The 24,864-nt window shown below is 46.3% G+C and overlaps 3 protein-coding genes and 1 non-coding gene across 6 annotated transcripts in view; 2 read left to right on the top strand and 2 right to left on the bottom strand.

Annotated features, from left to right (window-relative positions):
- JPT1 (Jupiter microtubule associated homolog 1) lies at window positions 1–18,453 on the top strand. Its single transcript, XM_045490910.1, has 5 exons — window positions 1–193; window positions 10,230–10,372; window positions 10,702–10,799; window positions 11,707–11,725; window positions 17,408–18,453. The coding sequence occupies exons 1-5, from the start codon at window positions 138–140 to the stop codon at window positions 17,554–17,556; spliced, it is 465 nt and encodes a 154-aa protein (XP_045346866.1). The 5' UTR covers window positions 1–137; the 3' UTR covers window positions 17,557–18,453.
- The window catches only part of ARMC7 (armadillo repeat containing 7), a 40,461-nt gene continuing 17,733 nt past the window's right edge, over window positions 2,137–24,864 (bottom strand). Inside the window, exon 3 of one of the 3 annotated variants that reach the window (XM_045490896.1) lies at window positions 2,137–2,171. In XM_045490896.1, coding sequence (XP_045346852.1) covers window positions 2,152–2,171 — 20 coding nt within the window. In that variant the 3' untranslated portion in view covers window positions 2,137–2,151. Of the gene's footprint in view, window positions 2,172–22,610; window positions 24,249–24,864 lie in introns of those variants that run through there. The other 2 variants (XM_045490895.1, XM_045490899.1) reach the window with 2 other exon arrangements.
- Window positions 3,699–3,783, bottom strand: TRNAG-CCC. The gene has a single exon. It is a non-coding gene; the product is annotated as a tRNA-Gly (tRNA).
- NT5C (5', 3'-nucleotidase, cytosolic) lies at window positions 20,782–22,609 on the top strand. The gene is made up of 5 exons (XM_045490892.1): window positions 20,782–21,007; window positions 21,419–21,519; window positions 21,603–21,663; window positions 22,007–22,121; window positions 22,239–22,609. Exons 1-5 carry the CDS (start codon window positions 20,822–20,824, stop codon window positions 22,391–22,393), a joined length of 618 nt encoding a protein of 205 aa, XP_045346848.1. The 5' UTR covers window positions 20,782–20,821; the 3' UTR covers window positions 22,394–22,609.

The following is a 24,864-nucleotide window of genomic DNA, read 5'->3' as shown; positions in this document are numbered from 1 at the left end:
GCTGCGGCCCGTGAGGCAGGCGGTGGTGGAGGCTCCTGCAGCGGTTGCTGGCGTTGCGGTGCGGAGCTGCTCTGCGCCCCTCGGACCCGACCCTCAGCACTCTGCTCCCACGCCAGCCTACCTCGCTCCTCGGCACCATGACCACCACCACCACCTTCAAGGGAGTCGACCCCAACAGCAGGAATAGCTCCCGGTGAGGCTGCGGGGACGCCCCCGCTCGGCGCGGGGCTCGAGGGCAGGGAAGGCCGCCGTCCGGCGGGGCCACGGGGGCAGGGCGGCGGGTCGTTGGCGGTGACGTGCCCTGGCTGTCGCGCTCGTGCCCGGCCGGGCGGCGGGGCTCGGCCGTCTGCTCCGTCTTTGTGCCGTCGGGCGAGCCCGTCGCGCCGGCCCCGCCCGACTCCCGCTTCTCTCCCATTCATTCCTCCCCCGGAGCGAGGGGTCGGTCGGGGAGGGCCGGGGCCGCTGGTCCTCGCAGTGCTGCAGGCTTTCGGTAGTCAGGCCAAGCGGACAGGGTTCGTTTCCTTCCCTTTGCGGTGCGGTTGACCGGCCCCAGGGCGGTGGTCTTGGCCCCCACGTGCCGGGGCAGCCCCCGGGGCGTCCCGGTCAGGCCCCATTGTCCCACCTCTGGCCACGCGCTCTTGCCTCTGGCCCCGGGCAGGTGGCGGTCCCCCCTCTCCCCCCCGGTGGCCACCCCCTTCGGCCGCAGCGATTGAGTCTTGCGGGCGCTTATCCACTGGGGCCCGCCCGGCAGGTGGCATTTGTGGTCGGGCGGGGCTGGTCATCGCGACCCCCACGCCCGTCCGGGACCCAACCGTCAGCCCTCTGCGAAGTGCTTCTCCTCTGCTAACAAAGGAAAGACCCCTGCTCCTTCCCCTCCCGCGCCCACCTCCGAACGCAAAAGGGGGGCGAGCCTGTCCGAGTGGGTTTTCTGCGCTCAAACCTTCGGACCTCGGCCTTTGCATCCCACCTCTTTCCCTCCCCCTTTTGACGTTTGTCAAACGAGTTCTTCCCTGGCCCGGGTTCCCTAGCAGGAGGAGGTTTCCTGTTCTTGGGCGGGGCCGGAGACATCCATTGTCTCTTCCGTACTATCTGCACCTGGGATGCCGGGGCCTTTCTGGCCACAGTCGCTACTGCATTAGGGGATGAGGGCACTGGGTGTTTGCACTGGGATCCTTTTCCAAGCCCTTGCCTGACTTGGTGGAAGGGTTTGGAACCGGCGGCAGGTGTCCACATTGTCTCGGCTAATTGCACACTGTTCTCTTTTAAGACGGGATACAGGCATCTGTGGGATCCTGCTCAGGTCTTGTAGGAAGCTTAGGTTCCACTTTTTCTAGGCATCTATTCTTCATTGATCACGACGTGCAGTCGTGTGCGGCCAGCCTGGGGGTCCTGGGCAAGTGGCACAAAGGGAGCCATTTTGTGGGGCTAAGAAGACAGCCGTGAAATAGCAGTGCCTCACAGGGGTGGGAGAACTTGGGGACAAAAAGCTGGCCTCAGCAGCGAGGCTTAGGCGGCAGGTTGGAAATGACACCCCTTTTCAACTCATTCCTTTCCCTTATACAATGTAGGAAAGTGGGAAAGATTTAAAATAAATTAGTGGGTCCTGGAAGGTTGGGGACCTTGAGGAGGATAGACCTACAAAAATACTGGTCACTCCCTCTTCTGTTGTCATTCTTGCAATGAGATCATTTTTTTTTTGCCGAGGACACTGGAACACGCCGAACCTTTCTTTTTGTGCCATGCGGTCAACTTTCTGCTGGTCAAACTGTAGTGACTGGAACATGAAAATTTGTACATTGTGTAAAAAAAATCAGATTTCATCTTTTGCGGTTGAGTGTAGTTTAGTGCTTCATAAAAAATTTCAGTAACCAGGTCAAAGGAATCCTCATGCTAGTTTTTTGATATGGATATTCGAAATGTGAGACCAAATGGTTTTGGGTTCTGCAGAATAAATGCTTTCATTCACCTTTTGTCATCAATTTCCCTCCAGTATCGTGATCCTAGGACTGGAGCTTTGTCCTTTTATTTACTTCCTACCTTTACTTCCTCTGTAATCTCACCTAATTTTCCTTCAGTTGTTTCTGCAGTAACATTCTTCTGGCTCCATAAGCACATTGTAAATTTAGTCTGGGACGGGATGATCTGCAAAGATCACATGGGAACTCTGGCATCTAGAGAAAGAAGAAAGAAAAAGTGATTTTTGTTTTTTTTAATTGTTATCCGTGGTACATGGGTCCATTTTTGGTGAGTCTCAAGTAGGTAATCCTGGTTTAGTTACCCTGTGTGGTTCAGAAAGAATAGGAGAAACTTAAAAAATAAAATTGGAATAATTTCTGTCTTATGATCCAAATCCTTTGTTTGGGGATGTCTCACTGTTACAAACGGGCTTTACAACACTGACGTCATCGGAGTAGGTATTACCTGCTCTTGCAAGAGGAACACAGACCTTTAAAAAGTTGGGTGCGCAGAGCTTTGACTTTCTTTTTAAGCCGGTGTTTGGGCACTAGTGTCTTTTTTTCTAAGGCCAAAAAATACTTCCCAGACCATTAGGGTTCTGGAGATTTTCATCTGGCTAATTCATGAGGGTTTAATTACGATGAAAAAGGAAAAAAAAAATCATTCTAATCTCAAGGGAACAAGTGAATTTTGATTTTATTGACTCTTTGTTGATTTGGGTACAAACAAGGGATAAAAACCTGGTTGCTTCAAACTTTAACATGAGAGAAAGCCTATTAAGAATTTATAATACACCTTTAATTATGATTTAAACCATTTAATTAAGCAAACCTAAAATTATCAACTTTATATAATGTATGCCTGAATACACTTATCTTAATTCATATAATGAAATTAATCCAAGTGGATATTTAATATCTAAAACTTGAAAAAAAAAGTAGAGTTATAAATATTTTTACATGTTACCAAAAACACAATGGGTCTCCCCAACCTCCCCTCCCCCACCACCTCCCCGCCCGAGGGGGAAAATAATGACATTTTTATTTAGTGCAATTTCTGTATTGAATTATACTGTGGACACACACAAATCTGTGATTCAGGGGAGGACGCTAGAGGACCTACAGAAGAAATAGAAGACACTCTAAGATTGGAAAACATGGAAACTAATCAAAGCACCAGTACATAGGTGTGTAGGAAAATGAAAGAGAAAATGGCCTTCTGTGCCTCCTGTATTTTAGCAGGTTGAGCACTTCTGTGCTGGCCAGAGACTGAGGATTTGGGTTCTGGTCCTCGTCACTGTCAGTTAACTAATGTTGGACAATTTCTTTTTTTTTTTTTTTTTTTTTTTTTTTTTCCAACGTTTATTCATTTATTTTTGGGACAGAGAGAGACAGAGCATGAACGGGGGAGGGGCAGAGAGAGAGGGAGACACAGAATTGGAAACAGGCTCCAGGCTCTGAGCTGTCAGCACAGAGCCCGACGCGGGGCTCGAACTCACGGACCGCGAGATCGTGACCTGGCTGAAGTCGGACGCTCAACCGACTGCGCCACCCAGGCGCCCCCGGACAATTTCTTCAGAGGCTCTCAGGGCTTGGCTTTGCCTCTTTAAATTTTTTTTTTTTTTTTTTACATTTATTTATTTTTGAGAGACAGAGTGAGACAAAGTGAGAGTGGGGGAGGGACAGAAAGAGAGGGAGACACAGAATCTGAAACAGGCTCCAAGCTCTGAGCTGTCAGCACAGAGCCCGATGTGGGGCTCGAACCCACCAACCATGAGATCATGACCTGAGCGGGAGTCAGACACTCAACCGACTGAGCCACCCAGGCACCCCAGACTTTGCGCTCTTTTTTTTTTTTTTTTTTTTTAATTTTTTTTTTTTTCAACGTTTATTTATTTTTGGGACAGAGAGAGACAGAGCATGAACGGGGGAGGGGCAGAGAGAGAGGGAGACACAGAATCGGAAACAGGCTCCAGGCTCTGAGCTGTCAGCACAGAGCCCGACGCGGGGCTCGAACTCACAGACCGCGAGATTGTGACCTGGCTGAAGTCGGGCGCTTAACCGACTGCGCCACCCAGGCGCCCCGACTTTGCACTCTTTAAAATGAGGCTGTTGAACTAGACAGAACAGAGCCCAGCAAACAATCACCCAAGGGCTAAACGCAGCAGGTACCTGATTTTTACAATTATAAATGGTTGCAAAAAAAAAGATTCATTTCATGACTTGTGGAAATTATAGGAAAGTCAGATTGCAGTGTCTGTAAATAAAGTTTTATTGGAAAATAGCTGCACTCGTTTGTTTGCATGTTGTCTGTGGCTGCCTCTGTGCCACATGACAGACCCCAATAGTTAAAATACTGCATGATCCACAGGCCAAAAATATTTACTCTTGGGCACTTCACACCAGAAGCCATCCTTTCCTCCGTGTTCTACCTGGTATTCTTTGAGCCTATGGAGAGCTCTACTAGTCTGCTTTATGGAGGAGGTTGAGGTTTAAGAGATGGGCCTGGTTTTGAGGGATGCTTGAGGAAAGGGTGGAGAGTGCTCTAGGCAGGAGTAAAGATGGGAGTAAATACCCCAAAGTGGAGATAAACCAGAACTGTTCTGGGGAACAGTGAGAAAATGACTGGATTGGTGAAGAAGATGGTAAGAACTAGATACGGTTGAGAGGCCATGTTGATAGTTTGTCACGTTACCTTGCATCTCTGCTGGCTTGTGGGTAGTGGCCACACGGGAAGAAGAGGCAGTGTTAGGGAGTCCAGGCCAGGGTGTCAGCAGAGGAGCCACGATTTCTGCTGAAAGATCCAAGGGGACACGGATGTCCACAAATGATCACATGCAGTGGCCAGTAGGAAAATTAGTACTGTCAAAAGAAAGATTGTCAGGGAGGGGAGCTTGGACTCCCACTCAGGTCACAATCTCACGGTTGGTGGGTTCGAGCCCCACATCAGGCACTGTACTGACAGCTCAGAGCCTGGAGCTTGCTTCGGATTCTCTCTCTCTCTCTCTGTCTCTGCCCCTCCCCAGCTTGTATGCTCATGCTGTCTCTCTCTCTCTCTCTCTCTCTCTCTCATTCTCGCTTAAAAAAAATGAATAAATGTTAAAAAAAGAAAGTTAAAAAAAGAAAGAAAGGTTGTCAGGGAATTCTGGAACCCAGAAGGAGTCTTTGAAAGAATTTTAGATTAGTGGCAATACAGAAAAATATGAAGTATAAAAAAGGACATTGAAATTCACCTGAAATCCTATCTGAGAGCACGAACCCTGGATGCCATTGTGGTGTGGGTACTTCTCAGGCCTTTATGTCTAGTTGTGATGCTAATAGCTACGACTGCTGCCTTCTAAGCACAATATATTGGATATTCTTAGAATAGTCTTATGAGGGGCGCCTGGGTGGCGCAGTCGGTTAAGCGTCCGACTTCAGCCAGGTCACGATCTCGCGGTCCGTGAGTTCGAGCCCCGCGTCAGGCTCTGGGCTGATGGCTCAGAGCCTGGAGACTGTTTCCGATTCTGTGTCTCCCTCTCTCTCTGCCCCTTCCCCGTTCATGCTCTGTCTCTCTCTGTCCCAAAAATAAATAAACGTTGAAAAAAAAAAAATTTTTAGAATAGTCTTATGAGGCAATTACTACTAACCTCTTTTGGTAGAAGATAAAAGCAGGGGCCACTGGGTGGCTCAGTTGGTTGAGCATCTGACTCTTAATTTCACCTCAGGTCATGATCTCAGGGTTGTGGGATTAAGTCCATGTTAGGCTCTGTGCTGAGCATGGAGCCTGCTGAAGATTCTCTTTTTCCCTCTTTCTCTGCCCCTTTCCTCTAAAAAACTGCTCTCTCTTTTAAAACAAAAACAGAAACAAAAGAACATTAGAAGAGAAAAGCAAAACGAAAGTCAAGCAGTTTATCTAAGATCACACAACCAGATAAATTTATCTCTGTACACGTCATTTTATGTAACACGTCATTGGGCTTATGTTTGTCTTCCAGCGTTTTTCTTTCACTGTGTTTTGGGTAACTTTTCATATCCACTAATGAAGGTAACTCTCACCCTAACGTATACAGCTTTCTGTTGTGTGGACATGCTTTGATAAGTAAGCCTTTGCTAATGGACAGTTAGGGTATTCCCAAATTTATTTGTAGATGAACATTTTTAAAGGAGTATCCTTGTATATATATCTGGTTATCTAATTAGGGCAATTTCTGGAAGTAGAAATGCTGGTTCATATAAAAAGCAAACAGTTGACACATATTATCAAAATGTCCTTTAGAAAGTTTGTACAGGGACACCTGGGTGGCTCAGTCTGTTAAGCGTCTGACTTCAGCTCAGGTCATGATCTCACGGTTCGCGAGTGGGAACCCGAATCAGGCTCTCTGCTGTCAGCGCAGATCCTGCTTGGGATCCTCTGTCTCCCTCTCTTCTGCCCTTCTCCCACTGGTGAGTGTGCGTGCTCGCTCGCATGCTCTCTCTCTGCCAAAAATAAATATAAAAAAAAAAAATTTTTGTACAAACAAAAGTTTGTACAAATGTGGTCCTAGTCTTGAAGAAAAGGGCTTTATTTCTAAGTACAAGATGAAAGCCAGAAACTGTGAAAAGATGGACGAATTAAACTTGGCAAAAATACACATAATCAACAAAGGATAACATCACTAGTATATGAAATGCTCTCAAAAAATAAGTAAAAGAGGGTGCTTGGGTGGCTCAGTCAGTTAGACATCCGACTCTTGATTTCAGCTCAGGTCATGATCTCATGGTTCGTGGGTTCAAGCCCCATGTGGGGGCTCTGTGCTGACCACACGGAGCCCGCTTGGGATTCTCTCTCTCTCCCTTTCTCTCTGCCCCTCCTCTCCCCTACCCTCTTCTCTCTCAAAATAAATAAATAAACTTAAAAAAAAATACATAAATTGGATAAATAATTTTGCCTAGCTGGAACTTACTTTGGTAAATAAAATGAGTGAGGGATATGTTTTGTTTTATCAAAATGATTAGTCAGCCCAATGCAGTTTTTCCCACTGATCTAACATTTACCCCAGTGGCAGTCATTCTGAGAAAGAACTCTTATCTTGACAGAATTCTGAGGAGAAACTGGCAAACTCTTCATTGTGGTAGGAATTAATGGATTCACTCATTAAGTGATAAAACATACTTAGGGGAGCCTGGGTGGCTCAGTTGGTTAAGTGTCTGACTTCAGCTCAGGTCTTGATCTCAAGGTCCGTGAGTTCGAGCCCCGTGTCGAGCTCTGCTCACAGCTCAGAGCCTGGAGCCTGTTTGTGATTCTGTGTCTCCCTCTCTCTGCCCCTCCCCCACTCGCGCTGTCTTTCTCTCAAAAATACATTAAAAAAATTTTTTTTAACATACTTAAAAATCAGATTTGAACAACTCATTAGCAAGCTTGATCCTAGTAGACATATAGAACATTAACAAATACACATTCTTTTTAAGAATATATAGATTTAGGGGCGCCTGGGTGGCGCAGTCGGTTAAGCGTCCGACTTCAGCCAGGTCACGATCTCGCGGTCCGTGAGTTTGAGCCCCGCGTCGGGCTCTGGGCTGATGGCTCAGAGCCTGGAGCCTGTTTCCGATTCTGTGTCTCCCTCTCTCTCTACCCCTCCCCCGTTCATGCTGTGTCTCTCTCTGTCTCAAAAATAAATAAACGTTGAAAAAAAAAAAATTTAAAAAAGAATATATAGATTTATAGAATTGAGTACATATTAGGCCATAAATCACATCTCATCACATTTCAAAGGATTCGTATCATACAGACTGTTGTCTGTGTTGTAGCTAAAAACTAGAAATTAATAAACCAGAAAGACCCCTGTGTTTGGAAACTGATACATGTACTTCTAAATAATGTATGGGTCAAAGAAGAAAATAATGGGAAGGAGAAAATATTTAGAGTGGAACAATAGTTAAAAAAACAAAACTTGGAATGCCTTTAGAGGGGCACTTAGGAAGGCATTTATGCTGTAAGTGTTTAATTTTTCCTTTTCTTATTTTTAAAATTTATTTTTATCTTTTTCACTGTTTTAAAAAGTTTAAATTTTAGTTGACATGCAGCGTGGTATTGGTTTCAGAAGTCATTGATTCAACACTTACATACAGCACCCAGTGCTCATCACAAGTGTCCTCCTTAGTACCCAGCATCCATGTAGCCCATCGTCCCACCCACCTCCCTCTGTCAACCCATAGTTCTCTATCACTAAGAGTCTCTTGTGGTTTGTTTCCCTCTTTTCTTTTTTCCCCCCCCTCTTCCCATATGTTTCCTTTTCTTTTCTAATATAAGGAGCTGTGTTTGCAAATGACAACTCTTCTTTATTTGGAAACTTGAATAAAATGGACATCCTCCTAGAAAAATATTTTTCAAACTGACTTAAGAAGAAACAGAAAACCAGACTACTCCTGTCTCCAGTAATAGAATTGAATCCGTAGTTAGAAAATCTTTCCTTCCATAAAACCATCTCCATTTTCTATGTTTTGAGCAGTGGCAGGACAAGTTAAATTGAGTTCTTCCAGGGATGGGACACATTGGTCAAGCCAAGCAGGAAGCTTTGGAAATGGACAAGTGCTGGGTTTCCTTGCTGAACCGAAAGCTATAGAGTCCAAAGGTGCCTGGTTATCGAACATTCTGTGAATCTTAACACCAGTTTCTCATACGGACTTCCTCCTTGTGGCTAATTGTTCATGTTTACTAGTGAGAATACTGTGGTGCAAGTGTATAAATGGGGCTCGCTGGTGATGCCTAGATAGGAAGAGACTAGTATCGCTCTCCATGGGCTTCTAAATTGGTCAACTTAACTTTTATATGTATAATCTTCCATTTTTAATTTTGGTGAAAATAAAAATGGAAATGCTTTCTGAATAAATAACAAGATATGCTTCTAAACTTTTTTGCAAATACATCCAGCTGATCCTATTAGGCAAGGTCTGTTAGGTCTTTTGCCATTATCTAAAAGGGGACGTCAGCCAGGCTGTTATTTGTGATAACTTTCAGGCTTTTTCAGCTGTCTTCATGTCAGAAGTCCTTACTACAAATATTATAAAACAGCATTTTGTATCTTAACATCCAGTGTTGAATTTTTAAAAACTTTCAGTTTTTTAATTGAGAATAATCTATTAGTCTCAGGTGTACAACATAGTGATTCGACAATTCTATACATTTATGAAATGCTAACCACGATAAATGCAGTCCTCATACAAATTTATTATATTCTTGACTGTATTCCCCATGCTGTACTTTTCAGCCCCATGATGTATTTATCTTATAACTGGAAATCTGTATTTCTTAATCCCCTTTACCTGGTTCACCCACCTTCCTACCTGTCTCCCTTCTGGCATCCACCAGTTTTTTCTCTGTGTTTGTGATTGTTTCTGGTTTTGTTTTTTAATGTTTTGTTTATTTTTGAGAGAGAGAGAGTGAGCGGGAGTGCGTGCATGTGGGGGAGGGGCAGAGAGAGAGGGAGACGGAGAAGCCAAAGCAGGCTCTGTGCTGTCAGCGCAGAGCCCAATTCAGGGCTCACACAAACTGTGAGATCATGACCTGAGCTGAAGTCAACACTTAACCGACTAAGCCACCCAGGCGCCCCATTTCTGTTTTTTTTGTTTGTTCATTTGGTTTTTTAGGTTCCACATATAAGTGAAATCATGTGGTATTTGACTGTTTCTGTCTGACTTATTTCATTTAGCATCATACCCTGTACATCCGACCATGTTGTCTGAAATGGCAGGGTTTCATTCTTTTTTATGGCTGAGCTGAGTAATATCCATTTTCTTTATCCATTCATCTATCAGTTGACAGGTAGGTTGCTTCCATATCTTGGCTATTGTAAATAAGGCCGCAGTAAATGTAGGGGTGTATATATCTTTTCAAATTAGTGTTTTTGTTTTCTTTGGGTAGATATCCAAAAGTAGCATTACTGGATCATATGGGATTTCGATTATTAATTTTTTCAGGAAACTCCATACTGTTTTCCACAGTGGCTGCACCAGTTTACAATCCCACCAGCAGTGCACAAGGGTTCCTTTCTCTCCACATCCTTGTCAACACTTACTTCTTGTCTGTCTGCTACTAGGCATTCTGACTGATGTGATCCAGTGTTGACTTTATACCACAACAGAATCAGTTCCCTTTTCCCATTAGCAGCTCTCTCTTGGAGGGGGTGGGGTGGGTGGGTGGGTAGGAGGAATGAATGGGTGAGGGAAATGAATTTGAAAGGTGTTTGAAAACATTTATGCTGAGAAATGTTTTGGCATGATCTGAAATGGATGTTTTTTGCCATTACTCCCAAGGGTTTTGCGGCCTCCAGGTGGTGGATCCAATTTTTCATTAGGCTTTGATGAACCAACAGAACAACCCGTGAGGAGGAACAAAATGGCCTCTAGCATCTTTGGGACACCTGAGGAAAACCCCCCTTCATGGGCCAAGTCAGCAGGTACTGCTTATATGTGTGACCACTGATCAAAGGTACAGACCCAGCATGAATAACTACAGTTGGTTTTGTGCTGAGGAGCAAAATCTAGCCCAACCATAATGAGATCAACAACAGTTAAATCTTGTCACTGGAGGAAAGCCTGGGAGAGGGGTCAGAATAGGGATTGAAGTCAAATTGGGCCATTTGGTTCCTCTGTAGAATTTTTAAGCTCTCACTTAACCTGTTTGCTCATTTTTTGATACAAGACTAACATGAACATCATTCACAAAAGAAGTGTTTTGCTTTCGGTCTTTCTGTCATAGTCCTTAAGAAAGTATGTTTTAATTCAGGTGCCAAGTCTAGTGGTGGCAGAGAGGATTCTGAGTCATCTGGACCCCAGAGAAGGAACTCTTCTGAAGCAAACTCTGGAGACTTCTTCGATCTGAAGGTCAGTGTGACAACACAGGGTTGGGGGGGAAAGAAAGGCTTTGAGGTTAATCCGGTTTGGAAATTGACTTCCTTCCTATTGTAATAAGAGCTTCAGTTCTGTCACTAGAGCCTTACATAGAGGTGACTAGGGAAGGGCCTGAGGCCATACTGGTGCTGGAAGATCCATAAAGAGAAAAGTCAGAAAACTGAAGTGACATGATTTGGGTTGGTTCACATGCCTCTTCTACCAGTTGGATCAGTCTCTCTCTTTTCACTATCGATTTTGGGAACTTCTGGATCACACTTCCTAAGTGGTATATAGTAGTGTGTGTGAGGTCAAAGACCTGACGAACGTTGCCCAGTTGTTCTGAGCTGAACTCGAGGAGACTGCAGCCTGGGTGTTATCATCAGTTGTCTGCAGAGGAACATGATCCCAATGTCCCCAGGCAGGTGTCTGGAAGCCTGGTAGGGTGGCCTCCTAAGTAGGGCCCTCTGAGCACACAGTGGTGTCAGCCGTCCCTGTGTGGAACCCTCTTAATGGACTTTGGAATTTATAGAGGCCCCTCAACAGCTAGATAAGGAAAAAGGAAAGGGAGCATGGAAAAATAAACTTACCAGTTTCACATTCTGATAAAAGATCCTCTGAAATGCTAATTGATATTAGGCCATCGGTATAAATGTTAAGGTTTTTTTGGTGTGTTGGGTATTGCTGGCACCGGGGCAATTTGTCATGCAGCAGTTTTGTATAGCATTGTCCCAAAGTCAGTATAAAGGTTGTAATGTAATTGTGTTGTGGCCTGACCCTGAACTTGACTGCATCAAAATGAACTTCCACGTTTGGTTTCAAATAGTAGCCTCTCAGAACTGTGACTGCTTTATTTGTTACAAAATTAAAATCTGAAGTAAAATTTTCTTTTCTTTTCCAGGGAGAAGGCGACATTCATGGTGAGTCTTTCTGAAGTACACATTTCTGGTTCTGTAAATGGTTTTAGAATAGAGCGGAATTTTTCCTGAAATAGTGTCTTGGGGAGTGAAACCTGGCTTTGCCCCAAGGGCCAGCACAGCATACCCTGGGTGGAGAGCAAAGAAACACAAAACTGGGAAGTTAGCAAACATGGCCACATGTGCATCCGCCGCAGTGAGAGCAAGGCCGGGAATGCACAAGAAAGGAAAAATGGAGAGTCCTTCACAGATATGTGTGCAGTAGTCGGGCTGGTGGGTGTTCCTGTTAATGAGAGCTTTTTAGTAAAAGGCTCTGGCATTTCAAGCTTGGCACACAGCATTTAATTTACAAACTTTGTTTGATTTTACACTGAGGTGCTTATTCAGCAAGACGTCGGCAACTCTGTGATCTCGTGGCTGATGATTTAGGAGGCAGATATAAATTTTCATCCATGTTACCAATTATATGTGGAAATGAGCTATAATCATTTCTTTAATGATGTTAAGTCTTTGAAGTATTTATTGGCACTTCCTTAACAAGTGCCAGAGAATGACTATTGCATGTAACGAAAGGCGTAAGTGTGTCGGGCAGCAGGAATCGGATGAAAGTTGACTCGGTGAAATGCAGCAGTCAGAAGGCCCTCTGGTCCGGAAGGAAGACCATTACATTTTGTGAGGCAGTCTTCCCGTGAAACAAGTGTTGAGGAACCAGACTCCTCTTCTGCCCTCTCACACAGCGTTTCTTTCTTTTAAAAACAAAATTTTTTTAACGTTTATTTATGAGACAGAGAGAGACAGAGCCTGAACGGGGGAGGGGCAGAGAGAGAGAGGGAGGCACAGATTCCAAAGCAGGCTCCAGGCTCTGAGCTGTCAGCACAGAGCCCGATGCGGACGGGGCTCGAACTCACAGACTGCAAGATCATGACCTGAGCCGAAGTCTGATGCTTAACTGACTGAGCCACCCAGGTGCCTCACAGACAGCATTTCTTGATGGGCACGGTGGGAAGAGAGTCTATTGGGCCTTTGTGAGCGTTACCTGGGTTCTTCCTCCGTGAACAAATCACTTTCTCACTGGATTGAAGATGTATTAGTTATTGTTCATGTCCAGTGTGTTCTGTCTGAAAAGACTCTTCCGGAGTTTAAAAAAAAAAAAAAAAATCTTGAAGTCTTTTCGTTCTGCTGCTTTTCATATTCTGAAATACTTCCACTAGCAGACCTTACTTAGCAAGAATTAGCTAATCCTTAGTCACTACTTTTGGGCAATGGATATAGTTACGAATTTGGGAAGCCTGGAGAAGGATGAGAGGGCCTTGATGGAGTTATTAAAAAAAAAAAATGTGTCACTTGACGTGCTACTAGTAATTCTCTCCCAGCTCGGTTTTTTTTCAGATTCTTCAGGTGAGTAGCACACTCATGAAATTGTCATGAAATGACAAGGGGCACAATGATTCAAGATCCATCTGGGGGAGTAGAGGTCAACCCCGATTCTGTTGCCAAATTTACTTCGAAGCCAAGCTATTCTGCTTGGTTTAAGATAGATTTGGTTTGGATATAAGGAAGATTGCCGTTCTCTCTTAGAGAATTAAACCTAGGGATGGCTAAAGGGAGCAGTGGGAAATCTGCAGCAGAGGGAGTAGGTCCGCAGAATTTAGGTACAAGTCTTTCCTGCCTTTAGGCAAGTTAGTCTGCTGCATCTCTTGCTGTTCTGATTCTTTCACCCTCGTAATGAACCACTTTATCATTTATCCTGACGTAGGTATCTGTTCAGTGCCTTGTTGATTTGCCAAAGAAGAAAGACAAGTCAGGAGTATATTAGATGTGTATTATGGTGAAGTGTTTGTTTAAAGTCCCGTTTTTCAGTCATTAGATTCAGCAAGCAAAAGCTTTCTCAGTCAATCCTGTATAAGTTTCTAAAGCCTCTCAGTTCCTGTACTTACTACTTCATTACAGACTAAGGGGACGTAGTAACAGACTAGCCTCTGTTCTTTTTGGCTGGAGCATTTCTGACTAGACAAAGGAGCATTTATTTATTAAAAATGTTTATTTATTGGGGGGTGGGCAGAGAGAGAGGGAGAAAGAATCCCAGGCAGGCTCTGAGCTGTCAGTGCAGAGCCCAACGCAGGGCATGAACTCACAAACCATGAACTCATGACCTGAGCTGAAGTCCAAAGCTTAACCAACTGAGCCACCCAGGTGCCCTGACAAATTTGAGCATTTATTTTTTTTTTATTAAAAAAATTTTTTTAATGTTTGTTTATTTTTGAAAGAGACATAGCATGAGTGGGGGAGGGGCAGAGAGAGAAGGGGATACAGTATCTGAAGCAGGCTCCAGGCTCTGAGCTGTCAGCACAGAGTCCAATGCGGGGCTTGAACTCAAAAACCGCGAGATCATGACCTGAGCCAAAGTTGGATGCTTAACCGACTGAGCCACCCAGGTGCCCTGACAAAGGAGCATTTAAATTAAGGCCTACTGTTGTTTATCCTCCATATGTGCTTTTTTTCTTTTTCGGCATGTTATCTAGTGAAAGACAAAACAGTTCCTTTAATAATGAAAGATGGGGGATACCTGGATGGCTCAGTCTGTTAAGCATCTTGATGTTGATCTGTTAAGACTCTTGATGTTGGCTCCAGTCATGATCTCATGGTTTGTCAAATCAAGCCCCGCGTCAGGCTCTGCACTGCGAGTGTGGAGCCTGGTTGGGATTCTCTCCCTCTCCCTCACTCTCTCTTCCCCTCTCCTGATCATGCACGTGCTCTCTCTCAAAATCAAAACAAAACAATAACAACAAAAAAAACTTTAAAAAAAATAATGAAAGACAAATATAAGAATGGTAGGTGTGAGCTTGATTTATCCAAAAATCAGTAGGAAATAAATGATCACGGTAGAGCTGCAAGGTAATGTTTTGTCCTTTAGAAGTACTCATAACTGCTTGATCCAGGCAGACAATGGATACCTGTGAGAGCCTGTGCAGTGGTGAGGCCAAGTCCTAGTAGCAGCAATGAAATTGCTTGAACTGATAGGCTGGCTGGCTCAAGTGGAACTCATGGCCCGTATTTGTCCATCTTGGATTATTTCAAATCATGGGTTTTGGGGTTTTGTTTGTATTTGTGGTAAATGGGACATATTTTTCTAGGTTATTCATGGGACACTTATCAGAAGACTTGGGTTCTCAGTGTTGATGCATTTAATCCTGCTTCCATTGCAAACAAGAATGTAGCAACAGGAAATTAAGGCGTGACCCTTTCTCACCAAGCTTTAAGTTAATTATCATGAGGGCTGTCATTCTGGAAAGCTCCATACTGATTTTTACTTGTAGTTCAATACTATAGAACATCATATGTGTTATGTTACTTCTATAGAATGTTACAAAAATTCTTAAAAGGAAATGTCAAAAGCAGCAGTAGCATATTTCTGAGATTTTGTTGAGTTTCTCATTGAAGACTTCTTCCCCCTTGGACTTCTCGGTATCAGTTCGCTAAAACTTGGTACAGGTGCTTTTAGGAACATGAGCTTTTAATGGTTAGTCTTTGGGGAACTTAAAGTACATTTTTTCAAAATTAGAACTTTTCATCAGTGTCAAATATGAGGGCCATATGAATTTCTTACATGGTATAGATCATAACCAGTATTTCTGTTTCACTGCTTCTAGGGCTTTGGAACACCTTAATCTAGGGGAGGAGGGAATAAATGTCTTTAAACCTTAAGGTAGTTTTCTCCCAAGTTTTATGAATTAGTGTTTGGTTTCTTTTTTTTTTTTTTTTTTTTTAATTTTTTTTTTCAACGTTTATTTATTTTTGGGACAGAGAGAGACAGAGCATGAATGGGGGAGGGGCAGAGAGAGAGGGAGACACAGAATCGGAAACAGGCTCCAGGCTCTGAGCCATCAGCCCAGAGCCTGACGCGGGGCTCGAACTCACGGACCGCGAGATCATGACCTGGCTGAAGTCGGACACTCAACTGACTGCGCCACCCAGGTGCCCCTACCTAGTGTTTGGTTTCTTACACTAAAGTTGCCTTTGTGTGTGTGTGAGAGAGAGAGATTGAGGAGAAGATATTTTAATTCTATTTTTTTAGCATTTATTTTGAGAGAGATAGTACATGCATACATCCAAGCAGGGGAGGGACAGAGAGAGAGAATCCCAGCAGGCTTCACGCTGTCAGGGCAAACAGAGCCCATCTCGGGGCTCGATCTCATGAACTGTGAGATCATGACCTGAGCAGAGATCAAGAGCTGGGCACTTAACCAACTGAGCCACCCAGGCACCCCAAGAAATTTTATTCTAAAAATTTTTTTAAATGTTTATTTATTTTTGAGAGCTACAGAGCACAAGTTGGGGGAGGGGCAGAGAGAGAGGGAGACACAGAATCTGAAACAGGCTCCAGGCTCTGAGCTGTCAGCACAGAGCGCAATGCGGGGCTTGAACTTGGGAATGGTGAGATCACGACCTAGGCTAAAATCAGATGCTTGACCGACTGAGCCACCCAGATGCCCTAAGAGATTTTATTCTAAAGCAGGTGTGAGATTATGCAACTGAATTGAGACCTGGCATTTTACTGTCACTTTGGACTTTGAACAAAGACTTCCATATTTTGGAAAATGCCTCATTAAGAATATATATTTGTTGGGAATTTCACAGATTAGTGAATCATCAAGCAGTCTCTAGGATGCTGGATAATAGTACACTAATTCTGAAGCCTTTAACATGGAAAGTACCTAGTTAATACATATGGGAGTGATCTAATTAATGGAGATATTACTAATCAGTAGGGGAAAGGTAGACTCTAATAAATGATGTTGGTACTATGGGTTATCTTTGTGGTTAGAAAAAGAAATCAGGCTCACCTAGTAATCATGGAAATGTAACATGAAACAGGAATGAAATAATATTTCACCCATCAGTTTGGCAAATTTTAAAGTGAGGTGGTTATCAAATGATGGATGTGCAAAGGTGTACGGACAGCACAGTCTGACACGGGTTGGGGGTAGAACGTGGCACAGCCTCCTCTAGGGAGGGCGATGCATAGTGTCTGTTCAGATTGAAGATGGTAGCCCTTGTTTCCCCGTGGGCACCTTTGCCAGTCTATATACATTCCAACTTTGTTTGGAATGGTTGGGTCGGTTCCGGTTTTCATGACTAGTACAGCTAATGCGGTACTGTATTATATCAAATATATTGAATCATGTGATAAAATACTATAAAGGAGTTACGTAGGGTAAATTATGACCATGTGTATAAATATGGGTAAATTTCCGAGTATAAAAAAAGGAAGTTGGTATCAGTACAACAACAACAAAACCCAGAAGTATATATTATCTGTTGGGAATAAAGTACGCTTCTAAGTAAGTATAACAGAGGGGCTAGAATGGACACAATTCCGAGTAGGGCCTCTGGGAGTCAGAAGAAGAGACCCACACGGAGGTGGACTTCTAATTTAAAATACTACATCTTCATATATTTGTACAATTTAGAAATGAGCACACACAGAAAAAGGCCTGGGGACAAATAAGGCAAAACACTAAGTGGTTAGTTTTGGGTTGTGGGAACATGGGTGAATGATTCTTGTCTTACATATCTCTAGGTATGATTTAAACCATCCTCCAAAAAACAAAAAAAAACTTAAGACTCTCCATCTTTCCTAGAAATAGTTGCTTAGTAAGCCTGAACCTCCTTCTGTTTTTCTAGAAAACGTGGACACAGATTTGCAGGCCAGCCTGGGGCAGAGCGAGGAGAAGCCCGTGCCCGCTGCCCCGGTGCCCAGCCCGGTGGCCCCGGCCCCAGCGCCGTCCCGAAGAAATCCCCCTGGCGGCAAGTCCAGCCTCGTCCTGGGTTAGCTCTGACTCTCTTGAACTCTGTCGTTTTATTTGTTTTCTCCATGCTTGTGAACTGCACAACTTGAGCCTGACTGTACATCTTTTGGATTTGTTTCATTAAAAAAGAAGCACTTTATGTACTGCTGTCTTTTTTTTTTTTTTTTTTTTTTTTTTTTTTTAGAACAGGTTTCTCTTTATCTGTCCTGATTCCTCCGGGTCTGTAGGCCATGGCATGAGTGTTTTCTAGTAGTAGATTGGAGGGAAAGTTTTGTGACACTTAGTATGGTGTTTTTAAGAATAATCTGGTTCCAAATGTGTTAGAGGATCTTTTGTACTGAGGTTTTTAAAACCCTTTTCTTGTCAGCTTTACTTGGGTTTACCAAGCCTTGATTGGGCAGACCAGTAAACAGTCCACAGGCATGTTCCTTCAGGCCCCCAAACACAGGGTTGTCTTTATGCCAAACCTACTCATTGTAGCCCTACCTTGTCCGTGCCCTTTGCTAAAAGCATCTTCCTGTGCCATATGGAACAGTAGAGGTCTGTGCCTCATGCCTTGCTGCCTGCAAAGCAAAAACAAAAACAAAAACTGCCTTTTTAATTTTTGAACCTTAAGAAATAAGCCAGATACTAACTCAACTAGCTGATGAGCTAAGCCTGCTGCTGTCTTGCAGAGGAAGGCTTCGATGTGCACTCAAAGTGACAAATTTCCAAGTGGTAAAGCAAGCGAGGGCGGTGGCCACACAGAAGTGGGTCTTCGTCATGAACAGACCCCAAGGGGGCAGTGCTCTTCTTAGATAACTTGAAGCCGTGTGCATGATGCTGGTGCTTGACCATGAACTGAAGTCTCATCCTTAACATGTGTGTTGTACTTCACAATCCTGGACTGTTGCTCAAAGTAAACAATGTGCAAATTTGGAACATCGTGTCCTGTGTCATCTTTTTGAGATCATTTCACTGTTCTACCTGTTCAGTTGCTTTTTTCTTTACTATAAATCCTGTTGCCCAAGAACCGATGAGTCACTAAAGTTAAAAGACTATTGGAAGGCCCAGAGAAGTAAGTGGGCTTCTCTCAAAAGAGAACAGGTTTACAGTCATAGCAGGAGTTCAAAATGCCAAAAAGATAGTTAACTGATACCTGTGCTAATAAAATACAGGGATACGGATAAATGATAAAATATTTATTAGGTAATATATTTTAGACTCTTCTACCCACTCTCTGTGCTGGGCGGTAACATGTAAGTTTTTAAGTCCTCTCCTCCATCAAGGTGCTTCTCAATGGTGGGTGGCTACAGAAGAGCACTCCAAACGAAGGGGAGGAGGATCTGAGCAGACAGAAGAGAGGAAAGCTCTTTGCGTTCAGGCAGAAGGTTCCAGATCAACATGCTATATTTATTTTAAATGTCCAAATTGGGCATTAAGACTTGGCTTTTAGGGGCGCCTGGGTGGCGCAGTCGGTTAAGCGTCCGACTTCAGCCAGGTCACGATCTCGCGGTCCGTGAGTTCGAGCCCCGTGTCAGGCTCTGGGCTGACGGCTCAGAGCCTGGAGCCTGTTTCCGATTCTGTGTCTCCCTCTCTCTCTGCCCCTCCCCCGTTCATGCTCTGTCTCTCTCTGTCCCAAAAATAAATAAACGTTGAAGAAAAAAAAAAAAAAAAAAAAAAAGCCTTGGCTTTTAGGTCTAGCTGCACTACTACCCAACTGTGTTCTTTGGGCTTGTCATCTTGGATCCAGTTTCCTATCTTAAAATGTAAGACCGTTGAGACGATGAGCATAACCACTGGCTTCATTTGAACTATTGGGACATTTCTTTGGGAAGAATAGATTCAGGGGGTGTAAAGCTTTTCTCCCTTAAGGTGCAAAGAAAGCATTTGCAAAATGGAGAATCAACAGCTTTGGTATAGGATCCGTCTGGTTTGATGAAAACAGGTTAGCCCCGCAAATACTAGCCTGAGTTATGGTTTCTATTGGAACCTCTTTGGAGGTAGGGAACCTGTCTGTACCCTTCTCTCTCTAATGGTGGGGATCCTGGAAAAGAGATGTCCCTGATTTGTGTCACACTTGTACCTTGGCTTTAAGTTTTTATTTTTTGAAGATAAGTGCCTAATCAAAATTCAAGTGTTGTGAGGGAGGGACAGCTCTGCCAATCATTCATATACTATCAGAACAGATTTTATGAAATTCTATGTAACATGTTTGCTAAGGGTGTTAAACTTTCTACTTAGAAAGCTTAGGGTTTACAAAGTGGAGTTGAATGATTTTATGATGATGGCAGAACAATCAGTATTTCGTTGACACTTTGGCCTGGGTATAAACTGGGTATAAACCCAGTTTGTGTGACTTGAATGGGAAGGAGGGGGAACATTGGAGGACTCACTATTGCCTACAGCGATTGTACCTCTTCTTGAGAGTTTTTTAATTAGATCACTTTAGAAGGAGAGGCTAGTCTCCCCTTTGTAATGTGTTTCAACACTGGTTTGGAAGTATTGGGTGCTCAGATGGGGAACTAGAGGAAGATGGGTCACTTAATCAAATCTGAGTTTATGGTTTGTAGGAAAATGTATTTGGACGTAGTCAGGAAGTTGAGAAAAATCTACAAAGGAGCGTCAACAAAACTTAGCCATGTTAGGCATTTTCTAGAGGGGGCTGTAACTGCCAATTCTAGAACAGCGGTGTCCCTTCCACAGAAAGGACCTTCCCCGATTACCTGAGCTTGTTGGAAATCGTGTCCTCTGGGTGGGACTGCATGCATAAAGTGGATGCTCCCAACTCTGGTGTATGAGTTCATCTCTTAGGAGCTCTACTCACACGAGTCAGGGGTCTTCAGCAGTCATTCACTTCAAAGTTACTGGGAGCCCCCATGATTCGGGTCTCAGGGAGTTCTGGCCCGGGATCCGGCGTGATCCTGTGCCCTGTCCCACAAGCAGGGAGTTGTGCCGGTGGCCCCGGGACTCGCGGTCGCGACTCTTAAGAGCGGAGCCAGCTCCACAGGATTCACCCATCGCAGAATTTGAGATCCGCCCTCGAGAGGCCCACGACCCGCCCGGGTCCGCTTGGGGTGAGCGGGTACGTTCCCCCGCGGAGTTCGGAGAGGTACACGTGCAGGCGGGCGCGCTCTCGGGCCGCCCCGCGCCGCCTCCAGGGGAAAGTCGCGCCCTCCCGCGAGGCCCGGCTCACCGGCGCCCATGCAAATGAGCCCGGTGCGCCCGCCCACCGCGCGCTTCCGGAAGCTGCGGCCCGCGCCTGCCCGCCCACCCCTCCCCCCCCCATCCCTGCCCGGCCTCTGCGGCGATGGCGGCGCGGCGCGCGCGGCCGGTGCGGGTGCTGGTGGACATGGATGGCGTGCTGGCCGACTTCGAGGCCGGCCTCCTGCGGGGCTTCTGCCGCCGGTTCCCCGGGGAGCCGCACGTGGCGCTGGAAAAGCGCCGCGGCTTCCTCGCCCGCGAGCAGTACCGAGCCCTGCGGCCAGACCTGGCGGTAAGTAGGGAAAGGGCGGGAATGCAACGCCGGGTGTCCGCGGGCAGGGAGCCCCAGTCCCCACAGTGTCCCCGGGAGCGAGGAGTCCCGACCCCGCAGGATACCCGGGAGCAAGGGCCCGGACCGCATAGGATGCAAGGGAGCCCGAGCCCCGACCCCACACGGCACCTAAGAATGGGAGCCCTCCCCTTGGGCAAGACTGTCTTCCCCCTTTGTTTAACAAAACCCTCCGTTTAGAATCCATTGTTCGCCCTGGACGAGAAAGTCTGTCAGAGCGCTTCCCCCTAAGCAAAATCGTCTCCCCGAGGCTTTGATTTGGAGACCAAAACCCCCCAGGAATCTTTTGAGAGTCCTCTCTGGGGCTAGATCTGCTGGAGGCAGAAGCTGGGACAAGAACATGGTATCTTTCAGGACAAAGTGGCCAGTGTTTATGAAGCCCCAGGCTTTTTCCTAGACTTGGAGCCTATCCCTGGAGCCTTGGAAGCCCTGCAGGAGATGAACAACATGCAGGAGTGAGAAAGGGCAAAGAGGGGAGGGGCGGTGGAGAAGAAGGGAGGGCACCACCCTAAGTCTAACCTGCGCCCCTTGCGTGCAGCACCGAAGTCTTCATCTGCACCAGCCCTCTGACGAAGTATGAACACTGTGTGGCCGAGAAGGTGCGACTGCCCCAGCGCTTGATAGCAAACTGCTTCCTAAATCCTGAGGATTAAAGTAAACTAGCAGAGGGGCACCCCGGGGGCTCGGTCGCTTAGGGCTCAGGCTCTGTGCTGAAGGTGCCTAGCCTACTTGGGATTCTCTCTCCCTCTCTCTCTGCTCCCCCTGCTCTCTCGCTCGTGCTCTCTCTCAAAATAATTAAACTTAAAAAGCCCTTTTTTTAAATAAACCGGCAGAAACACAGGAAGTGTGGGGGGAGGGGAGCAGCATCTCTCAAGGGCTGGAGACCCCACTCCCACCTACTTACTCACTGGCCCTGCTGACCGACCTGTGCCCCCTCCACAGTACCGCTGGGTGGAGAATCACCTGGGGCCGCAGTTTGTGGAGCGCATTATCCTGACGAGGGACAAGACGGTGGTCTTGGGGGACCTGCTCATTGACGACAAGGACACCATTCGAGGTTAGACCCGTTTTCCTGGCAACCTTCCAGGCATTTGGCCTGCTGGATTAGGGAGGGAGTAAAAATAACCAGATTATAGACTGCATCTCCCTGCCTTTCTCTTGCATCCTGTCCCAGGCCAAGAGGAGACCCCAAGCTGGGAGCACATTTTGTTCACCTGCTGCCACAACCAGCACCTCGCCCTGCCCCCCACAAGGAGACGGCTGCTCTCCTGGAGTGACAACTGGAGGGAGATCATAGACAGCAAGCGGGGGGGCCGGGACAGTGGGTAGTAGCTGAAGGAAGGGAAGGCAGGCCATCAGGGAACACCAGCAGAGCTGGATGACAGGGCAGTGCCATGGCGGTGGCCACCAGCACCGTGGAGCAGGGAGACACAGTAACCTCGGTTCTCACACGGCAGCCACCTGGAACCCCACAAGACGGCTGGCAAGGAATCATGGTGGGAAAACTGCTCAGGAACCTTTTTAATAAAACACTCTGGCTCACCACTCTTTAAAGGCCCTTTATTTGGGAAAGTAGAGGTACAGGAGCCCTAGGGAGGGCAGCTGGAATGCAGGCTGAGGAAGAGGCTTTCTCGTCCCTCCTCCTGTCCTCAGTCCCACCTCCACACCCATCTGGATACCATGCCTCTTGCATCTGCCATCTTTCATCGTGGCCATGGAGGTCAACCTTAAGGGACTGCAGAAGGGAGGCCAGGAAGCTCCTCATTGCTCCTGAACCCCAACTTCCCGTGGTCGTCCCACACCGCTTCCCCTGTGCTGGTCAACATACACTGTGGACTCTAAACCACAGATTTTTGTCAGGAGGTCCTCTGTGTTCCCTGAGCACCACTCTTGCATTTGCGAAGCCCTCCTGAGTCTGAGACTTCCAGGGCTGGGGACCTGCCCTCACTAACCCAACCCTGATGACAGAGGAGGAAGGCCAAGGCGTTCAGGCCAGGGCCATGGGGTGGCGAGGGCAGAATATGAAGCTTCAAGGGTCTGTGCCTTATTCTGATGTGTCCTCACCCTCATACTTGTGGTCTTAACACCTGATGGCCACCTTCACAGTCAGCAGACTGCATCACTCAAGAGTAGAGACCACACCTTCGTCTTTGAATCCCATGGTGCCCGGCAGATAGGCCTGTGTGGATAAACAGGTGATCCCGGGCCACAGAGTTCTCCAGGCCGGTGTCCACCATACCCAATGCCCAGCCTGGAGACCTTGTGGTGTAGGTACCCAGCTTCCATAGCCCTGGAGTGGGCATGACCAACTTCCCAGAGCTGGCTTCTCACTTGTATTCCTCAAGATTACTTCAGATATTTCTGTGAAAGGAGAATTCCTATTCCCTCAAGCATGAACAATTCTAATCCCAGGCCCAGCTGCTCCTCATGAAAACCCCCTACTGCAAGGCCTCTGGATCTAGGGTCCCAGCTGCTTCTCTCTCACATTAGGTTGAGAGCCTGGCTCAAGTGGGGGGTTGTGGGGGGGGGGGTAGGAGGCAGGCTCTTGACTTCTAGCTGGTTAAGGGTGCCAACCTATGGAAATGGCCTTTGCTCTCCTCCATGGGCCTCCAGGTCTGGCTCCCTCACTCATCTAATGCCTCTCATCACAGTGTAAATATGTGTCACACTGAGAAAACTCGCCTTTAAAATACCTTAAAGGGCACCTTTTGGGGAGAACACACTCAGTGGGAGCCAGGCTGCTCCCGCTCCCCGAGTCCCCACTGGGATCGTGGTCTTGTCTCTAGCAGTCAGGGTGTCAATGGCCACGAGATCTCCCTGGATCAGGGCTGCTGCAGGGCCTCAGTCCTTGGCAGTGGGATACCCAGGGCAGAGTGAGCTCGCCAGCTACGGGCTTCCGCCACCTGGCTTGGGGAACAGAAGTCTTCGAGGAAGATCTGGGCCAGGTTCCGGAGCCTGGTGTTGGCCGAGAGAGAGAAGCGCAGCATGCACTGCACCACGGGCATGGCAGTCAGCTCAGGGTGGGAGGCAGAGCCTGGCGAGCTCAGGTACATGATTGTGGTGACAGCGGACAGCACAGTCTCCTCGTTGGGACTGGACAGGCAGTTGATGATGAGGGGGATGCCGCCTGTCTGCAGGATGTGCTCCTTGTTGGCCCTGTCTGGACACAGGTTGCAGAGGCCTCCTGGGGAAGGGCAAAGGGAGACTGGATGCTCAGGCCTGGGCATCCTCCCACCGCCCCTCCCAGCTTCTCTCGGCCCACTTTGTCCTGAGAAAGGGCCCAGGCCTATGAGAAGGTGGCCCAGGGACAAGAGATCCAAAGTCCATTCTGGTACCCAGCCCTTCCTTTCAAGGTTCCCACCTGCCCATCACAGCCTAGCCTTCAGGAAGTGGGTACCAATCCCTTCCCCTCTTGGTTCAGCCAGTTCAATGGTTAATATGCTTTCCTTTTTTTTTTTTTTTTTAAAGCAAAAACACAGGGGCACCTGAGCGGCTCAGTCGGTTAAGCGTCCAACTTTGGCTCAGGGCATGATCTTGTGGCTTGTGAGTTTGAGTCCTACGTTGGACACTGCTGACGGCTCAGAGCCTGGAGCCTGCTTTGGATTCTGTGTCTCCCTCTCTCTCTGCCACTCCCCAACTCATGCTCTGTGTCTCTTTCTCAAAAATAAACATTAAAAAAAAATTAAAGCAAAAAAATAAAATAAAATCTGTAATACATCACTTCACAGAATTAAAAAACATAGGTAAGGTGATGGTCTCACAGGTGTATACGTGTCAAAACAGATCAAATCATATCCTTT

Source organism: Leopardus geoffroyi, chromosome E1 (assembly GCF_018350155.1).
Source record: "Leopardus geoffroyi isolate Oge1 chromosome E1, O.geoffroyi_Oge1_pat1.0, whole genome shotgun sequence".
NCBI classification, from domain to species: domain Eukaryota; kingdom Metazoa; phylum Chordata; class Mammalia; order Carnivora; family Felidae; genus Leopardus; species Leopardus geoffroyi.
This window is presented reverse-complemented; position numbering and strand designations above follow the sequence as displayed.